Below are 16,696 nucleotides of genomic sequence, written 5' to 3' on the forward strand. Positions count from 1 at the left end.
ACACCCAAGGCCTCGTGCCAAGAGGAGCCCAGGCCGGGGCAGCTTTGGCCAGTATGGGTTGCCGCCTGGCCCACTCACTCCCCCTGGCCACCCCCTAGGCTTGTGGAGGGATCAGCGGTCCCAGGCCTGAGGCTCTGGGCCCCAGGGTTACCTGATGGGCAGAGGACTCAGGGCAGTTCCTCCCCACCTGCTGAGGCCCCCATCTGGCTCCCAAGGTGTCCTGTGCCTGCTGTGGCCCGGCCTTTTCCGTCAGAGAGGGCTGTGGGCTGGCTGTCAGTGGCTGTGTCCTGCCTTGAGGGGACAGGAGCAGGAAGCGGACGGCCCCATGCAGCTGTGACCGTTACCGGTGCTGAGAGCTGCCCGCCCTGAGATGGTCTGGCTGAAGCAGGCCCAGTGACTCCCTCTGACACTCACGCAGGACTGAGGAACTGGGGGCCACATGGGGCAGACAGAGCCAGGCCTCACAGGGACCCCTCAGGAAGCCCTGCCCAGGAGGGGGAGCTTGACACAGCTGGCCTTGCCACCCTCCTGGCACCGAGACCAGGCGGCCTGCCCAGGCTTTGCGGAGGGGAGGCCTCCCGCAGGAGCGTCCTGGGTGACCGGCCGGCCGGCGGGGAGGAGGCTGGGCGAGCTGTCTGTGCCAGGTGGAGCCCAGTGGGAGGGGGGGCTCTGTCCTGTGCCGGATGCCAGGCTGGCGAGGGGTGGTCTGAGACATCGCACTGCCAAGACCCTGCTGGGAGGGGGGCCGGGCAGAGAGGGACAGGCACTGATCTGTCTCCCTGATCTCTGAGCTGTCTGTTTCTCTGGCTCTGACTCTGGCTGGAGAGCTTCTCATGAAGAACGAGTATGTTCTCTCCAAGGCCGTACCTGGCCAGGCGCTCAGTGTGGGGTTGTCGCTGTAAGTGTCCGCTAAGCCAGTGCACGGCAGGAGGGGGGACACCGGGGAGAGACGGGCCAGGAGAGAAGGCTTTCCGTCGCACTCTAGACCCTGCTGGGACCAGAGCCTCCTCCCCAAGCCCGGGGGCTGAGTTGCTTCTGGAGTGTAAGGCATGCGGGGGCCGCCTCACGCCCGCCACCCCCTCTACCAACCCCTGCCGGCCAGCCCAGCCCAGAGGCAGGGGTGGCTTTGGGGCCTACTGGCTGCTGGTTCCAGCGAGGCGCGGAGAAGCCTGCCTTCCTCTAAGGAGAGGCCCGTGGGGTCTCTGGGGAGGGCCTGATGGAGCCCGTGCCAGAGGGGGCTGTGTGTGCTGTCCGATGGCCACTCGGTCAGGCCCCGGGCATGATCCGCGCTGCCTCCCAGCCCACTGGGACTGCACTGACGCTGCCCTGCCCGGACTCGGGGAGCGGCGACCCGGCTGAGGCCCCTCCTTCCCCTACTGATGACCCATGTCACAGGTGGGCTGCCAGTGCTTACAGTTCCAGGTGGGGGGAGCTGTCCCCCAGGCTCCCCACCCGAGGCTCTGTCCTACCCCAGGACGGTCGCTGTATCTGCCGCGTTGCCCCAGAGGGCCCAGGCCACGGTGCCTCTCCCGCTCAGCCCCTCCCCTGGCGGATCTGATGGCCAGACCAGTGTCTGTGGCCAGGGCCCTGCTGACCCTCCCTCTTCTCCTTTTTTTTTGAGAATTCAAATTTCTTGTGGGTTTGTCTGTGGGACACAGTGTGAGGACGAGGGATCTGGTCAGGGTAAGAGCCGCTGCCCGTGGCGCCCACCCAGCGGTCCCCACGCCATCGGCGGACGTGCACGGGAGCCCCAGGCAAAGTCCCTGGAAGACTTGCTAGTCACTGGCTCAGAGGCACCCTCACCCAGGCCTCCCAGCAGAGGGGGGCAATGGGACAGGCAAGGGACCCCATCCCACCCAGACACGCGTCCATGGGGACTGAGCTCTCCCCAGGCCTCGCTGAGTGGCTCCTGCCCCCGCGGACCCCAGCTGCCCTGCCAGGAAGCCGGTGAGGTGCGGGGATGCGGAGAGCCCGCTCTCGGGTTTGTCCAGATGTCTGGAAAGTAGGAGGTTGCCCTGGCCGCGTGTCTGCAGGCCTGCAGAGCTGGCTTCGCTCCAGGTCTGCGAAGGGGCTGAGGGGGCGGACTACCCCTCCACCCCCCGCGTCCAGGGCTCCGGGGGCCTCGGTCTGTTCAGGGCACTGACTCTGAGCTCGTACCCCGGGCTTTGTGGCGAACCCCGCCGTGCTGATTTGGAAAGAAATACTGAAGGACCCCCTGGACCAGCTGGGAAACACAGCAGCCGCTTCTGTGCCCAGCACACTTTTCTTCCTAAACTCAAACATCTTTCTTTCTTTCTCTCTTTCTTTCTTTCTTTCTTTCTTTCTTTCTTTCTTTCTTTCTTTCTTTCTTTCTTTCTTTCTTCTTTCCTCTCTCTCTTTCTTTCTCTCTCTCTCTCTCTTTTTCTTTCTTTTGACAGAAGTGTGGTTTCATCTGGAAAAGAAGAAAGAGCCACAGAGCGACTTGCCGAGCCTCAGGGGCAGACTTGGGCGGATGGTGAAGCCCAGACAAAGTTGGGGGACTCTGGAGTGTGTGGCCCTCCTGACCCCTGGCTGTCCACGAGGGGCTCTGCCCCCATGTTGACGCGGACGCGTGTGGACGCAGCCCCCCATCTGCCTCCCTGCGCTTTGGGCAGGACGCCCCCCCTTAGGCCCAGGCACTCTGACCTAGGAGTCTGTGGGTCCCGGGACTGGATCCTCTCTGGGGACTCACTGCTGGGGACACCGGCAGTCTGTCCCTTCCTGAGGGCCAGTCAGAGGCAGAAGCCAGCTGAGCCAGGCTGGCCACATCTATGGCGCCCTGAGCCCAGGGAACCAGAAGGCTGGCGGACGCAGCTTCCACCCCGGGGGCACGGCTGCCACCCCACACCTCAGGCTCAGAATTACCTCAGTTCCCCAGTCGTGGAGGTTCTGAAGCCCCTTTCCCTTGCTGACTCTTGTGTCTCCTGGGGGCCTGCCGCTGTGGTCCAGGCTGGCCCCTAGCGCTGTTCCACCGGGTCTGAAGGCCAGGACTGGGCAAGGGGTAGAGGGTCAGCTGGGCTGACCAGTCCCCCAGCCATGAACTGCTTCAGGCCTACTGAGGCCAAACTGGATGAGAAACCTACCAAGAGAAGAGCAGGGAGGGCAAAGAACAGGGAGGGGACAGCGGCCAGGGGTGTGAAAGGCTCTCTGGCTTTGGGTTGGTTTTGATGTAGGGACCCTTTCCTCCTCTGCTGGCTCTTGCCTTATTAAGAACACAACTAGTCCACGTGAACCTGCTTCCTACGGACGAACTTCCATTCCACCCGCCCACAGTTCCCTCCATTCTGCACCATCCTCCCACCTGACCACCCATCCATGTATCCGTCTGTCTGTCCATGCGTGTACTCATCCGTCCATTTATCCACACTCCCATCTACCCAACCACTGTCCATCCGTCCATCCGTCCACCCATCCGCCCATCCGTCCATCCGTCCATCCAGTTATTCAGCTACCAGTCTCCCTGCACACCTCCTTTGCCCAATTTGTCTCCGGTGCCTCCTATTCTGCCTGGCATAGAGTTAGGGGCTCCACATTCACCCATCCATTCAACAAATATTTGCCAAGGGCCTCCTAAGGGTCACACACTGTGCTCGATGCTGAGGCTACACAAGTGAACAAACGGACCAAATAAATGCCTCCCTTTGGAGGTTGCAAAGCAGACAAGGGCAGTGCGCGGCATGTCAGCCCCTGACCTGTGCAGACCACGTGAGGCGGGGAGGGAGCAGGACATGTTTGCTGAAGGTGGCGGGAGGCTTCAGAACTGGTGGTCAAGGAAGGCCTCGTGTGAGAAGGTGGCATCTGGGAGGTGAGCAGTCTAGGTGGAGGGAAGAACACATGCAAAGGCCCTGAGGCAGAAACATGCTGGCAGGACAGAGGAGCTGCAGGGGCCGTGTGAGTGGAACGCAGAGAGCCGGGGGGAGCAGCAGGAGAGGAGGGCAGTGAGCATGGGACCAGAGCTGCAGGTCCTGCTCAGGCTGCAGGTCCTGGCACAGACTTGGGGGGTGAGCTGGGGCAGCACCTGCTGTCTGCAGAGCTTGGGAGAGTGCGGGGATGGCGTCGGGCCGGGGATGCACTTTGAAGCAGACCTGCCATGGACCACAGGAAGGGAGAGAAGCAGAGGCAGAAGCCAAACAGTTGTGTCTGAGCAACGAAGACCGGGGGGCAGCGGGGGGCCCGTCAGAAACACGAGGGAGCGGCCGCTGTGTGGGTGCAGGGACTGTGTGGGGGGCCTTGAGGGAGGGGTGGGGGCCCCATCCCAGAGGGTGGGAGCAGGGTGCAGAGGCCAGCGTAGGAGGGAAGTGCGCACTGGACGGGGGTGGGGGGGTGTGGGGTCTGTGGGGTGTCCGGGTGGGAAGCAGCAGTGTGCTGCTTGCAGCTGGGGGCTGGATGCTCCCACCCCGTTCTTCATTCCTCTGAGAAGGACGAAGAAGAGGTGGTGGGCTTCGCAGCGAGGGCCAAGCCTAGCTCCAGCCAGCACAGGGTGGGCACGGGGTGAGCCCCAGGGGCCAGGGATGCAGGAGCCAGGCGGAGGCCCTGGATCCTGGCTCTGGCCCGCTCGGTGGAGGTGGAAGGAGGCCCCGTCCCAGCCAGCCCGTTGCAGCCTCCGGGCGTCTCCCTGCGCCCAGGCCCGGGCCGTGTTTCAGAGGCAGCTGGAAAATCCAGGAAGTGCCCCCCAGACACGAAGCTCCTTCCGGAAAACCGATCACCTGCTGCCGCCTCTTATCTCTCATTTGGCAGCGGTCCCCATGTCCCCGGCCGGGCCGCCTCCAAGGCCTGGACGGTGGGTGGGAGGTAGGGCCGGCTTCGTTGCCGGATTCCGTGGTGGGGGGACCAGATGGCCCCCTCCCCGGCCTGGCCTGGGCTCCCCCTGGGGAGTGGAGGTGCCAGCCAGAGGGGAGCCTGGCGATCACCCGCTGAGCCTCCTTGGGGCTCCTGGCTGTGGGAGGGGGCTTGCGGTCTGGGTCAGGCACCTCTCCGGAGTCGGAGTCGCTGCTGAGCTGTTTATTGAGCCGTGGGATACGTGCAGGCGGCCCTCCGGCCCCTGCTCAGCGCCCCTGGGAAGTGCAGGAAGGAGCCCCGCAGAGCACAGGCGGCTTTTCCTCCCATTCAGATGAGGATGGTGTCCTGAGGGGGACACTGGTGGCTGTCAGGTGCATGGGGGTGGCTCTCCTATCTCGGGGATTTGGGGCCTTCTCCAGGGACGCGGGGCTGCTTGTCCGTCCCCTTCCCCAAGACCCGAAGGTGTTTGAAGGCGGTGGGCAGCGTGTGTCCCAGGAAGGGAGGGTTGGTCACATCGCGGATCATGACGACATACTCCCCTGCAAAAGACGGGCGCTGAGACGCGGCCCCCAGGGGCCCCAGCTGCCCAGGCTCCTGCCCCTGCCTCTCCCCAGCCTTGGCTTCTGTCCACCCGCACACCCTTTCTGGGACCCTGGGACCCACTGGGGGCTCTGGGACTTCTCCTCGGCCGGTGACCCCGGGACCGGGCTGATGGGGCTGCACGGCTGAGTGCAAGGACTCTTTTGAAAATACTCCCTATCTTTTTAGGAGAAAAAGAATTTGTTTCCTCTAAAATGTTTTTTTTAAACAATGGAGACTCTTAAGACACGCGGCCTGGCCAGCTACGGGCTGGGGTAGGAGGGCCGCCGGCGCAGGAGGAGAAGCGCTTCCCCTCTTGCAGTCTGTGAACTGTCTGCAGAGCTCCAAAGTTGGAGAAAGCATAGAAAAGAAAATAAGACATAACAGAAAGTGCGGTTACCATAGAAACCGTCCTCTCCCCGCCCCCGAGCCCAGGGGGCTGGCACCGGAGCGTGGAAAAAGCTCGCTGGGCTGGCCCGGGCTCACACCAGGAATGCGGCCGCCGCTGAAATGGGGCGCAGGAGTCGGCTCGCACCGTCAGAGAGAACATTCCAGCGCCCCGGTCTGGAAAGCAGGCCCTCTCCTTGCTGCGCCCTGCGGACACCGCGCGTTCCCGGGGCAGGAGGAGAAAGGGCCTCGGCGGCAGGAATTTGCTGGGCTCTGAGTCAGTTCCTTCAGCAACTCGGGGGGCCTGGGAGGGGGCCCACATTCCGCAGCCCGGGGCACCAGGCCTCCCTGGCTGGCCTGGAGGAGACGCCGTGCATGGCAACGCCACAGTGTTTCCAAGCAGCGCGGTTTCTAGGTGTTCCCAGGAACACAGCTCCACCAGCCTGCGGCCAGCAGGCCAGCGGTGCTGGCTGGGGAGCAGGGCTCAGTGGGCAGCGGCCGCAGAACCCAGCCCAGCCCTCGTCTGACCTCGCTCCTGACGCTCTTCTCCCAGAAGCTGGGAGAGGGTCTGGCTGGTGGCCACCCAAGGCCTGGCCCACATGGGCTGGTCGTGGGCCCTGTGCCCGGCGTCCCCACAGAGACGGCGAGGCCCGCATGTCAGGGGCTTGGCCACCCGCTGGCGTTGCCCCTCCCGGTCTGGACACTGCTGCTCCTCGGGGCCTCGCCCTCCTCGGGGCCTGGCCCTCCTCCGGGCAATCCCTGGGCCCCTCCCAACTTAGTGTGGGGGCGTCCCCCCTGCCCACCCTCACCACCTCCTCCTGGGGCTCAGTGAGCTCAGCCCCGGCTCTACTGGCCGGTCCCACAGTGCCCAAAGGGGGATGTGGAGGGCCCTGCCCGGGACTCAGTCCTCCTCCTGAATAAGGTGGGCTCAGGGGCCACGGGCCCTGCTAACACTCCCAAATGCTCACGGGATCAGAGGGGGCCCAGACCTGGGGGCCTGACAGCCTTCCAATCGGGACCCTGGACACAAGGAACGGGGACATTTGCTTTGCCTGTGGGGACAGAATGGCACCCCAGATGGGTAAACACCCCTCCACCATACCCTGCCCCTGCCCACAGCCATCTGAAGGGAGGGAGGCTGGAGAGGGCCTTTCGGAGGCCCTGGGCCCATCCACACCCCCTCCATCTCTGGTGCCTCTGGGGCTGCCTGGGGTGGCGTGGGGGGCGGCCAGGCTGGGAGCTGCCCTCTCTGATCCCCTGGCTGCCCTCGCCAAGATGAGTGTTGAATTTAGGGGCGTGTTCAGGGGAAGGGAGTTTTTCCAAAAGGTCCACAACTATGATACATGTGGATTGTGGGGTGACAGGTGGCCTTGGCCCGCTCGACGGAGTCCTCCTCCCGCCCACCTACCTGGGAAGGCTGCTGCTACTGGCTCGGCCGTGGCCCCGTCAGGCCTGCAGGGAGAAGACAAGAAAACCCCTGAATGGCCGCCCGAGGCCCCCAAGATGGCAGCCCCGAGAACAGCAGGGACGCCGCAGTCCCGGCCTGCTGGCCCCACATGGGCACAGCTGCGACCCTCCTGTCCTCTGAGGCCCCACTTCTGTCTCCTGAGGGCAGCGGGCTCAACCCCTGGGGGCAGCTCTCTGACCTTCTGCCGGTGTCTTCCTGTCTACACCGGAACGTGCCCACGGACAGAGGCTGGAGCCAGAGCCTCACAAGCTCGCCGTTTCCACAGCCTGCGCAGCCGCGTGCAGAGCCGAAGCGCGGCTTCCGTGTGCAAAGGCTGCCCGACGCCGGGCAGGGGAGCCGCTCAGGAAAGGGCTGACGCGCCGGGGCCGCTGCGTCTGGCATTAATATTTCAGTGGCAGCTGGGCTCCGTGGGAGGTGGGGCCGTGGGGCACTGGTGTGTCCCCTTGGGTCCCCCTCAGGAGGACTGAAGGCCACTGTTACCTGGGGGACTCGTGGGAAGGGACAGAAAAGGTACCAGGCAGAGACAGGAGGGGTGGGCCCGGCCCCGAGTCTGAGGCACAGAGACCCTCACTTCCGGCCACGGCAGCCACAAGAGGGCCCTGGTGGGCAGCCCAAGGCAGCTCTGACCCGACCAGAGGTTCTCCTCTCCGTGGTGCGGTGCGTGGTGATGCGTCCGCTCCGCCTGCCCACAGCGGCGGTCGCCTGCCCAGGGGGACGTGCCGCGTGCTGGTGAGGACGCCTGGCACACGTCATCAGCTTCTGCCCTGGGTCAGGCCCTCAGCCGCCTCCCTGCCGTCCCCGCGCGACGGGGGAGCCTGTGCGGTGTGGCTGCCCCCGAACCCTCCAGCTGCTGGATGCACTTTCCTGGTGGGACGGAGGCCCCGAGCACGGCGAGCTGGGCTTCGCCCCGAATTAACTATCCAGTGGGACTTGGGGGGAGCTGGGGGACTCCTCCTCGCCCCACCCTCTGTGGCTGGAGCTTTCCTGTCGTCGGAGCCGGGGGTGGGCGTGGGGGTGGAGGACAGGGGCTCCCTGGCATCGGCTTGGCCACCCGCCAGGCTCCGACCCCTTGCCAAGCGTAATTACCACAGGCATGGTTTGGGTGATAAAAAATTAAAGACAAAAGATTTTAAAATTACTTCATTTCAAGTGGGGGAAAATGGGCCTTGGCCTGGACCCAGGAGCCACGTTACAAATTCTGAAGTGTGGGTGAGGAGGGGAATGCAGATAAATAATTCAGCACTAAGAATAACCAGAGTCTGTCAGCCTGCCAGCTTCCAGAGAAATAGACGGGGTTACAAGAATCCTGAGAGTTTCTACAGAACCCCCGGGGCTTCGAGAAGGCAGAAGCAGAGTTGGGAAAGAGCTGGGGAGCCTCGGTGTGAGGAGATGCCCGAGGCGTAGATTAGCGGGAGGGCTCTCCAAGCTGGGCGAGGTGGGGACACGGTGCCCTAGGGGACCTGGGGGGGGGACGACACGGTGCCCTGGGGGCCCGGGTGGTGGCGGGTCAAGAGACGCACCGCTGGGCCTTCTGCTTGAGAGCGGGGACGCCGACCGGCACGGACTGTGTACCCAGTAGCCGGCAGAGCCTCCAGGGTTCAAGGGTGACCAGAGCCGGGAGAGCTGGCGGGTCTCCGGGGCAGGCTCGGGAGCCGGCGGCGGGTGGGCAGGGGCTGGGCGCTGGGCGCTGGAATGGAGCTGCGGCCCCGCGCGGTGTCCTGCATTTTCTCTTTATCTGCAGCTGGCGTCCTTGTCCTCAAGCTTCCTGTGCTTGGGGTTCCTTGTGTCTGGAGTCCACTGGTCTGTTTGTCATCCAGTTTGAACACAGTTTGGCCACCGTTTCTTTGTTTCTTCTGTCACGTGCTCTCCTGCAGTGCTTGGGAGCCTCTGATGGGACGCGTGCTTGGCCGAGAGGAGTCGTCGGACAGAACGCCCTGTGCGTGACGTTCAGTCGCTTTCCTTTCTGGGTTTCGTTTGGGGGCTTTCTATGGCTGTGCCTGCAAGCTCACGGCTCTCCTTTCCTTCCCCCCCGTCCCTGCCCACGTCTTTCAGCTCCAGTGGGTGGTTCCACTCCTTCGCGCCTCCCGTGTGCGCCGAGCGTGGCCCGTCTTCCCCGCTGGACACGCACAGTCCACTCACGGTGCTTCACGTCCCCGTCTGTGTCATTTCTGGGTTGGCTTTGATTGGTTTATTTTTCCTTGTTACGGGTTGTACTTTCCTGCTTTCTTTGTGTGCCTGGTCATCTGGGGTCGGTGTCAGACATGGTGAGTCTTACCGTCCTGGCTACTGGATACTTTGTGGTCTTACCTTCTTGATGCTCTTCGGTTACTTAGAGATGGTTTGATCCTTTTGGGTCTGGCTTTTACGGTCTGTTAGGTGGGGTTCAAGGTAGGCTTCATTAGTCCCCACTACTAGATACTCTTCTGATGTCCTGTGAATCCAGAGGTCGTCCGGACTGCCCGCCGGACCAAGCACTCCCCACAGCCCCGTGTGAGCTCTGGGCAGGACTCTGTGACCGTCTCCGCGGTTTCCCGGCCCGAAGCACGTTCCTCACGCTCTGCAGATCTCTCCAGGATGCGCTCCTCTCCTGGGCTCCCTCCTGCAGACTCTAGCTGCCTTGGCTTCCTCGGACTCCCAGCTCCATCTCTGCCCTTGGGGGGACCCCTGGACCTGCGGGGTCCCCTCCCTGCACCACAGCTGGAAATGCGCAGGAAGTGAGCTGGGGCCTCGCAGGCTGGCTGCTGTTTCCTGGATCTTGTCCAGCTTGTTTCTTGCATAGCTGTGGGGGGCAAATCCAGCCCCTTGCACTTCATTCTGGCCTGAAGCAGAAGCCTGTTCCCGTACCTTAGACAAACGGAGATGTGGTGCCCGATGGCCGCAGCTCATGTCTCCGTGGTCAGTCCCGAAGGCCTGGGGCTCCCGGTGGAGGGCAGAGCATGAGGCCTCTGCCCCTGCTATCTGGGGAGGTCCTTCGAGGGCCCTCAAATGGCATCTTGTCCTGCCTGCTTGTGGCCCTGTGAGGTGGGGCCTGGTCCTAGTGAATCGTCTGTAGTGAGGCTCCCATGGTGGGTCTCCCAGGCCCCACAAGGCCTTGTGGGTCCCACCTTCTGCCTGCCCCATGGGATGCACGGCCAAGCTAGCACCAGGAGGGGAACTGCATGGCCTCCAGCCAAGGTCAACGAGGTAACCCGCAAGCTCCTGTTAGGTGCGCAACTATGTGAGTGGCTCCCCAGTCCAGCGTCCCCTCAGCAAGCTGCCCTGATGCTCCCCAGGACCCCATGTCTTTCCCCTTCCTTAGGCCCTGAGAATGTCCTATCTGAGCCACGTGACCTCGACAGGCTCTCCTGACCCCACTTCCTCCAGGACAGGCGTGTGTCAGGACTGCACTGAAAAGTCACAAGGCCCCCCAGGGATGTGCCTGGGGACTTTGTTCCACTGGAATTACCATGAGCACGTCTGACACTAAGCAAAACTGTCAGTGAGGCGATGCCCACAGCAGCCTGGCCAGGGCATGGGGGCCACGGGCCAGCTCCGGGACGTGTGGCTTCTCAGTGCTTCTCTGCATGGCCTGGGTGGGGAGAACAAATTGGCAGAGTTGAAGAAATGGCCATGAGTGGAGAGGAAGCCTGAGGCCCATCAGCCAGAGCCTGGCCCAGCTGGGCTGGAACCTGTGTGCTTGTCCTTTTACTGGGTGGCTGAACAGAGAGAGGCAGCTGGGGAGGGGCTGTCAAGACCCCACAGCCAAGCACGCGGTGAGTGGCAAAGAGAAGGGGGTTCCCTTGGGTGAGCCGAAGCTCTCCAATAGCCCAGGGGACCTGGGCCTCTCCTCCCACAGGTCCACCGAGGGACTGACACAGCTGTGGGCTTGGTGGCCCTATGGTTAGACACAGGAGGCCCATTGGCCGAAGATCAGACTGGGAGGCAGGGGGCTGGGGGCACAGGCCTGGTCCTGACCCTTGTGGTCACTGGTCTTCAAGCTGTGAAGGGGGCACGCTGTGGGGTGGGGGTCCCCTGACACTTCACCTGGCATGGCGACCAATGGGTCCATGGCCCACCCAGGGCAAGAGGGTACAGGGACCCCTTCCCACATCCTGCCTAGGGGAGAGCTCCCTCGTCCGGGGAAATGTGGGTCAAGGCCCAGGATCCTGGCCTCTGCCCACGGTATGTGGGCCTCACGGCTGTCCTCCTGTGCTAATGGGATGTGCTGGCTTAGGGAACCTGGGAGCCATGGAGTCAAGTGCCCGTCAAGACACAGATTAGGGAAACTGCCACCGGAGCGTGTGTGGCTGGCAGAGAAGCTTCCCAGGCTCTCCTGACCTGCTCACGTGGGAAGCAAGCCCCGGGGGCTTTCTGTGGCCCCCACAGAGAGCCCATAAGAAAGTCCCAAAATTAGAACAGTCCGTTAACTGCGGGAGCATGGCTGGCCTGGATCTGGGGCTGAGCTGGAAAGCACTGCACGGCTTCCTGGGGACCCCCGAGAAACAAGAGGTTCAGGACCGCGGGGCCCCAGTGAGAGCCACGGCGTGCGGCCCCGGCTTCTCTCCCAGACAGCACAGCCCCGGGCTGCAGAGAGTGGTCTGCTCTGTGGGGCCCAAGCTCACAGTGGGACTGGGGTTACGCTGCCACCGCGGCCCCTCCATGTGAGGCCCCCCGCACACACAGGCGGAAGAGGGGCGGCAGACGCACTGCAGATTTTGGGGAATCTCAGCCTAGACCCGGGGGGCACGTGGGTGGGTGGGGGCTCTAAGGACCATTTGGGGGCCCCTGTCCCCGGTGGGCAGTCCACTCTGGACCCAGAAAGCCCGCAGGGGGTGCCTGCTCCCTTGCTGGGGGGGAGTGGCCTGCCGGGCGGCCTGCCACGGGTGTGGAGGGTTGAGGCCCTGCCTGCTGCCAGCCCTCCGTCTGCTGCGGCGGGAAACGTCCCCGCTGTGCCGTGGGGGGGATGAGGGTGGCCAGAGCACCAGCCCAGCTGTTCCCGCCCGTCCCTCACACCTGCTTCCGTTTATTATTCCTGCTCGGACGAGACAGGGCTCATTTCTCCATCTTTAAAGTTTGGGAGGAAGTAGAGAAAGTCCTCAATGCGCCTATCTCGGGTTTTCCATGAACACACCCAGAGGGGCCGCCAGCCATGGGACAGGGAGGCAGAGGCTGAGCCCGCCCTGTGAGGGATCCGTGGCCAAGGGAAGGGTGACCCGCCCGGGACAGGTTGCAGTGGGGAGCAGAGCCCCAACATGGTGCCTCTTGTCTTGGGAGCTCTCACCCCTGGGGGGCTGCCCCAGGGCCCACCTGAGATCCACCCACCCCTCCTCTTGGTGCGCAACAGACTCGCGCGAGTCCCCTTTCCCAGGTGACGCAGGCTGCAACCCAGCGGAGGGGCCCGCGCATGCCAAAGGCTGGAGGGCTCTGGGTGTGCAGAACAGGGTGGGGAGGGGCGGCCTGGGGGCAGAGGGGCCTGTGGGCTTCACCCTAGACCTCTTGCGGGGGTTCTTTGGGTCATTGGAGATTCAATTCAAAGCACATGGCTCCAGCCTCCTGGGCTGCACCCTGTGTAGGTCACAGAGTGGAGGGAGAGGGTGGGGGACACCCAGGATTGGCCCCCGGAGGTGGCCGTGGTGCCGTGGGAGGCCTGTGGCTGCGGCAGTTGCCGGCCCAGGCCCAGCCAGGAGCCACGAGGCTGCTTCTCTGTGCCCATGGCCTCGGGCAAGGCTCTGTCCCCAGCCTGTGGCTGTGCTCCGCGGGCCCAGGCCAGGCCTGGCGGCACAAGCTGGACTTCTGGGCTCACGCCCAGCTCTGGCTCTTCACCGGCCGGGCCTGCCTGACTGGACCCTGCACCCCCGCCGGGGCTGGCACCCCAAGCCTGTTCTCTTTGGGTCTCTGCTGACCCTGGAGGCCTCTGCCCGGAGCATCTCTGGGTCTCGGTAGGGCCAGCCAGGGGTGGACAGGACAGTGGCCAGGCCCCAGGGCAGACGAGGGGGGATGGCAGGTGGACCTGTGTCCCTGGGGCAGGGTCAGCGAGGAGCCCAGGATGGAGGGGATGGGGGCCTGTGTCAGGTGCTTAGCAGTCACCTGTGCGACCCTGCGCGGAGGGGCTGCCAGCCCCAACTATCTATTCAAGTAAAAACATTAATTGGCTCCATCTGTGTTGGCCTGATGACTGATTAAATGACTAATCACGGAAGTCTTAATTAAACCCATTTTTCTCCGAGTGAGCAGGGGAGGGGCTGTGCTGGCCAGCGGGCCAGGCTCCGGATGGCCCTGTGCTGAGCCGGCAACGAGCAGTCGGGGGCAAGGTCGCCCCCGAGGCCCTCACACCCCGCCAGGCAGACTGGTGGCGTCCTGGCGGGTGGGGCTGTGCACCCCGGCTGCCCTACTACAGAGCACAGGGAGGGGGAATGCCCCGTTTCAGTGGAATTCTCACGGGTGGCTGGGCAAGCTCACGGCCACATTTCCGAAATCGACTCCATCTTTCGCAGCTGACACGATCTCACATCACTCAGGAACTGACAGGGCTCTGTGTCATGTTGTGAAACTCCGTGACGTGCCAGGAATGTCTCCGCAGGAACGCAGCGGTGGAAACTGGGCTCTCCCGGGGAAGAGCGGCAGACCGGGTGATGCTCTGGGGTCAGCGGGGACCCAAAGAGGAAAGGCTCGGGGTGCCAGCCCCAGCAGGGGTGCGGGGTCCAGTCGGGCAGGCCGGACCGGTGAAGAGCCAGAGCTGGGCGTGAGCCCAGAAGTCCAGCTTGTGCCGCCAGGCCTGGCCTGGGCCCGAGGAGCACAGCTGCAGGGCCCCGGGGACCCTGGGGACGGAGCCTCGCCCCAGGCCGAGGGCACAGAGAAGCAGCCTCGTGGCTCCTGGCTGGGCCTGGCCAGCAACTGGCACGCTCTGCCTGGGGCTGGAGAGATGTGCAGCTCCCGCGGCCATCCGCCACCCCGCCCAGTCCGCGGCCACACCGAGGGGCCCCATCCACGGGCTGCCTCACCCGCAGGCACCGGCTGCCGCCGGGGGCTCGGGGACTGGAGCAGCCCCACCAGAGCTGGGGAGGCAGCAACTCAAGGCCCAGACTCTGAGATGGTGGAGAAGACAGGGTCCTGATGGACGCCATTCCTGGGGGAAAGGGAGTCAGACGGGGCCACACCCCTTCTGGGACCCTGGGACGGCTCAGGACCCTAGTGGGCCCCTCCCCCGTCATCCACACGCAGGCCCCTCCCAGGCTGGGACTTTGCCAGGCAGGGCTGGGTGGGGGTCTATGTGACAAGGGGCCCGGGTGGGCTGGGGGCTGAGCCTCTTAGCACTTGGCTGCCCCTGAGTGCCCCCTTCCCTGGGCAGGCACACACCCCAAGAATAAGCGGTCAGAGCACGTGTGCTGGAGGGTAGAAGCTGCTGGGAGTCTACTGGCCACGGCGTCTGACCGACCCGTCACCTCCCTTCCCTCCACCAAAATGCACAAAGGTGATTCTTCTTAGACATTGAAGATGATGCAGACTTATGCAGAAAGTTGGAAACCAGAGGCAAAGGACTCCTCTTCTTCCGTAGATTCAAACCTCTGCCAGGCTCCAAAATTACAGGGTGGCGAGTCCCTCTTAATCTTCAGTCATTTCTCTTGTGTGAGCCTCCTGGATGGCGATAATGGGCTGCTCTGTGGGCCACGTGAGTAGGTGAACAAGCGTGCGGTTTACCGTGGCTTTGAGGGGTCATTGGAGGGGATGGACAAGGGTCCACAGCTGACCGGCGGCGGCAAGAGGCTCAGCGAGGCCTGTGCTTTCCCAGGGGTTCCGGAGCACGCACAGGTGCCTCCTGTCCATGGGGCCCCTGGGGGGTGAGGGCGCGCCCGAGGCCGTCTTGCCGGACAGCCAGCCTGTGTCAGTGCGCCACCAGGCCCCAGCCCCGCAGCCCAGCCCCCAGGACCGCTCCCACAGACCCTTGCTCCCCACTCAGGTCACCCCATCTGGACGGCTTCTCCCCCATCCCCGACCTCGGGGTCTGACGCCCAGACGCCAAAGACAGAGCATGGCTGGGACATTCGCGTCAGCCCAGTGGTCCCGCCGTCCCAGTGCCCGAGGGACTTCTTGAACCCGGTGCCGACACCCGCAGGCTCACTTGGCGCCCCTAGTCGCTGGCCACTGGGCGGGGGGCAGTGTGTGGTGGGTTTCTGGGTGTGGAAGCCAGCTGGACACACCCCCGTCTTGCCCCCATGGAAATGCTTAACTTTGGGAACCTTGGTTGGAAAGGACGGTGGCTCCGGAGTCGCTGGGGGGTGAGAGGAACCGGGTAGAGCCCGTGGTCTGGGGATGGTGGTACCAGGGCCCACGGCTCTGTGTCCCTGGGGTTGTTTTGGGCGCGGCACATTTGTTGCCATAGGGGGAGACGGGGTTGGGGGCGGTCCCCTCCCACCCTTTTCCCCCACGGCCCCTCCCTCTAGGGGGCTCAGTCTAGACTGGGAGGCAGCCAGAAATGCAGAATGCCCGGCTGGCCTGACGAAGTCGGGGGGGGATCTGGGGGAGGGCCGATGGGGCCCTGCACCCCACCGCAGGCCCGCTCCCCATTACAGAAAGTGAAGTCCCAGCGGTGGCCAACCCAGGAAGCCAAGGCGTCTGTGCGGTGGCACCGCAGCCCCAGGAGGCGGTGGCTTCAGGCTAGGTTGGCGCTGGCGAGTGGCAGGAAGCTTCCAGAGCCCCCTCCCTGCTGCTCCGTCCCCCATGGGTCCTGGCGGCTTCAGGGGCTCACAGTGTCAGGAGCATCTCGTTCCCTTGGTCCCATTCTCGTTCACGTGGAGGTGACTCTGGGGGGAGACCGGAGGGCAACCACACACCCGAGACCTGGCCGCGACCCGGCGGGGGTCAGATCCAGTGTGAAGTCCAGGGCTTCCGAGCTGCCAGAGCCATCCTTGGTTACTAGAAAGGGTGGTTTTCTTAGAATTCCAAAAGGTGGGCTTTAGGGGTCAAGAGCCAGGTTTGGATGCTGGTGTGGGGAGCTGGTGCCCGAACCAGAGTCAGGAGCTGGTGGGGGGACATCGGGATGGCCCATGTCCCCACAGCAGAGCTCGTAGGGGGTGTGGGGGCAGATGCTGAGGGCCTTGGTCAGGCTCCCCCTCACTCTTCTGTGCATGGGGGCCGGGGGACCACAAGGCACCCAGGTGGGGTAGGGGGACTCGGGGACACAGAGCCGGGGGCCCTGAAGGCAGTTTTTGTGGGGGGGGGTCTGAGAGAGGTGACATGCCACACGGAGCCTGTGACCGGGGCGGGGGAGGTGGGCTCAGGGGGCGCTCTGCAGCCATGTGGGGCTTTGCACGTCAAGGCTCAGACCTGCGCCTGCAAACACCGCCCCCCCTAGTCACAGGAGCCACCAGAGCTCACCATGAAACATCTCTCCAGGCTTCCTATATGTGGAAGTCGTCAGCGGGGCTGCCCGGAGATTCAGGCTCCCCGGGGAGAAGGGGCAGCAGCCCCCATGAACCTTAGACGGGG

At 64.1% G+C, this 16,696-nt stretch overlaps 2 protein-coding genes across 2 annotated transcripts in view; both read right to left on the reverse strand.

Moving 5' to 3' along the window:
- The window catches only part of LOC121106383 (translation initiation factor IF-2-like), a 7,270-nt gene extending 4,694 nt beyond the window's left edge, over positions 1-2,576 (reverse strand). The window contains exon 1 of the mRNA XM_040645530.1: positions 2,545-2,576. Within this exon, the coding sequence (XP_040501464.1) occupies positions 2,545-2,576 (32 nt within the window). The remainder of the gene's footprint in view (positions 1-2,544) is intronic.
- Positions 2,577-5,004: 2,428 nt separating this feature from the next.
- Positions 5,005-16,696, reverse strand: part of MORN1 (MORN repeat containing 1) — a 56,914-nt gene continuing 45,222 nt past the window's right edge. Inside the window, exons 16-17 of the mRNA XM_040645531.1 lie at positions 7,172-7,215; positions 5,005-5,336 (exon numbers count right to left, since the gene is read on the reverse strand). Coding sequence (XP_040501465.1) covers positions 5,188-5,336; positions 7,172-7,215 — 193 coding nt within the window. The 3' untranslated portion in view covers positions 5,005-5,187. The remainder of the gene's footprint in view (positions 5,337-7,171; positions 7,216-16,696) is intronic.

Source organism: Ursus maritimus, unplaced genomic scaffold (assembly GCF_017311325.1).
Source record: "Ursus maritimus isolate PB19 unplaced genomic scaffold, ASM1731132v1 scaffold_32, whole genome shotgun sequence".
NCBI classification, from domain to species: Eukaryota; Metazoa; Chordata; class Mammalia; order Carnivora; family Ursidae; genus Ursus; species Ursus maritimus.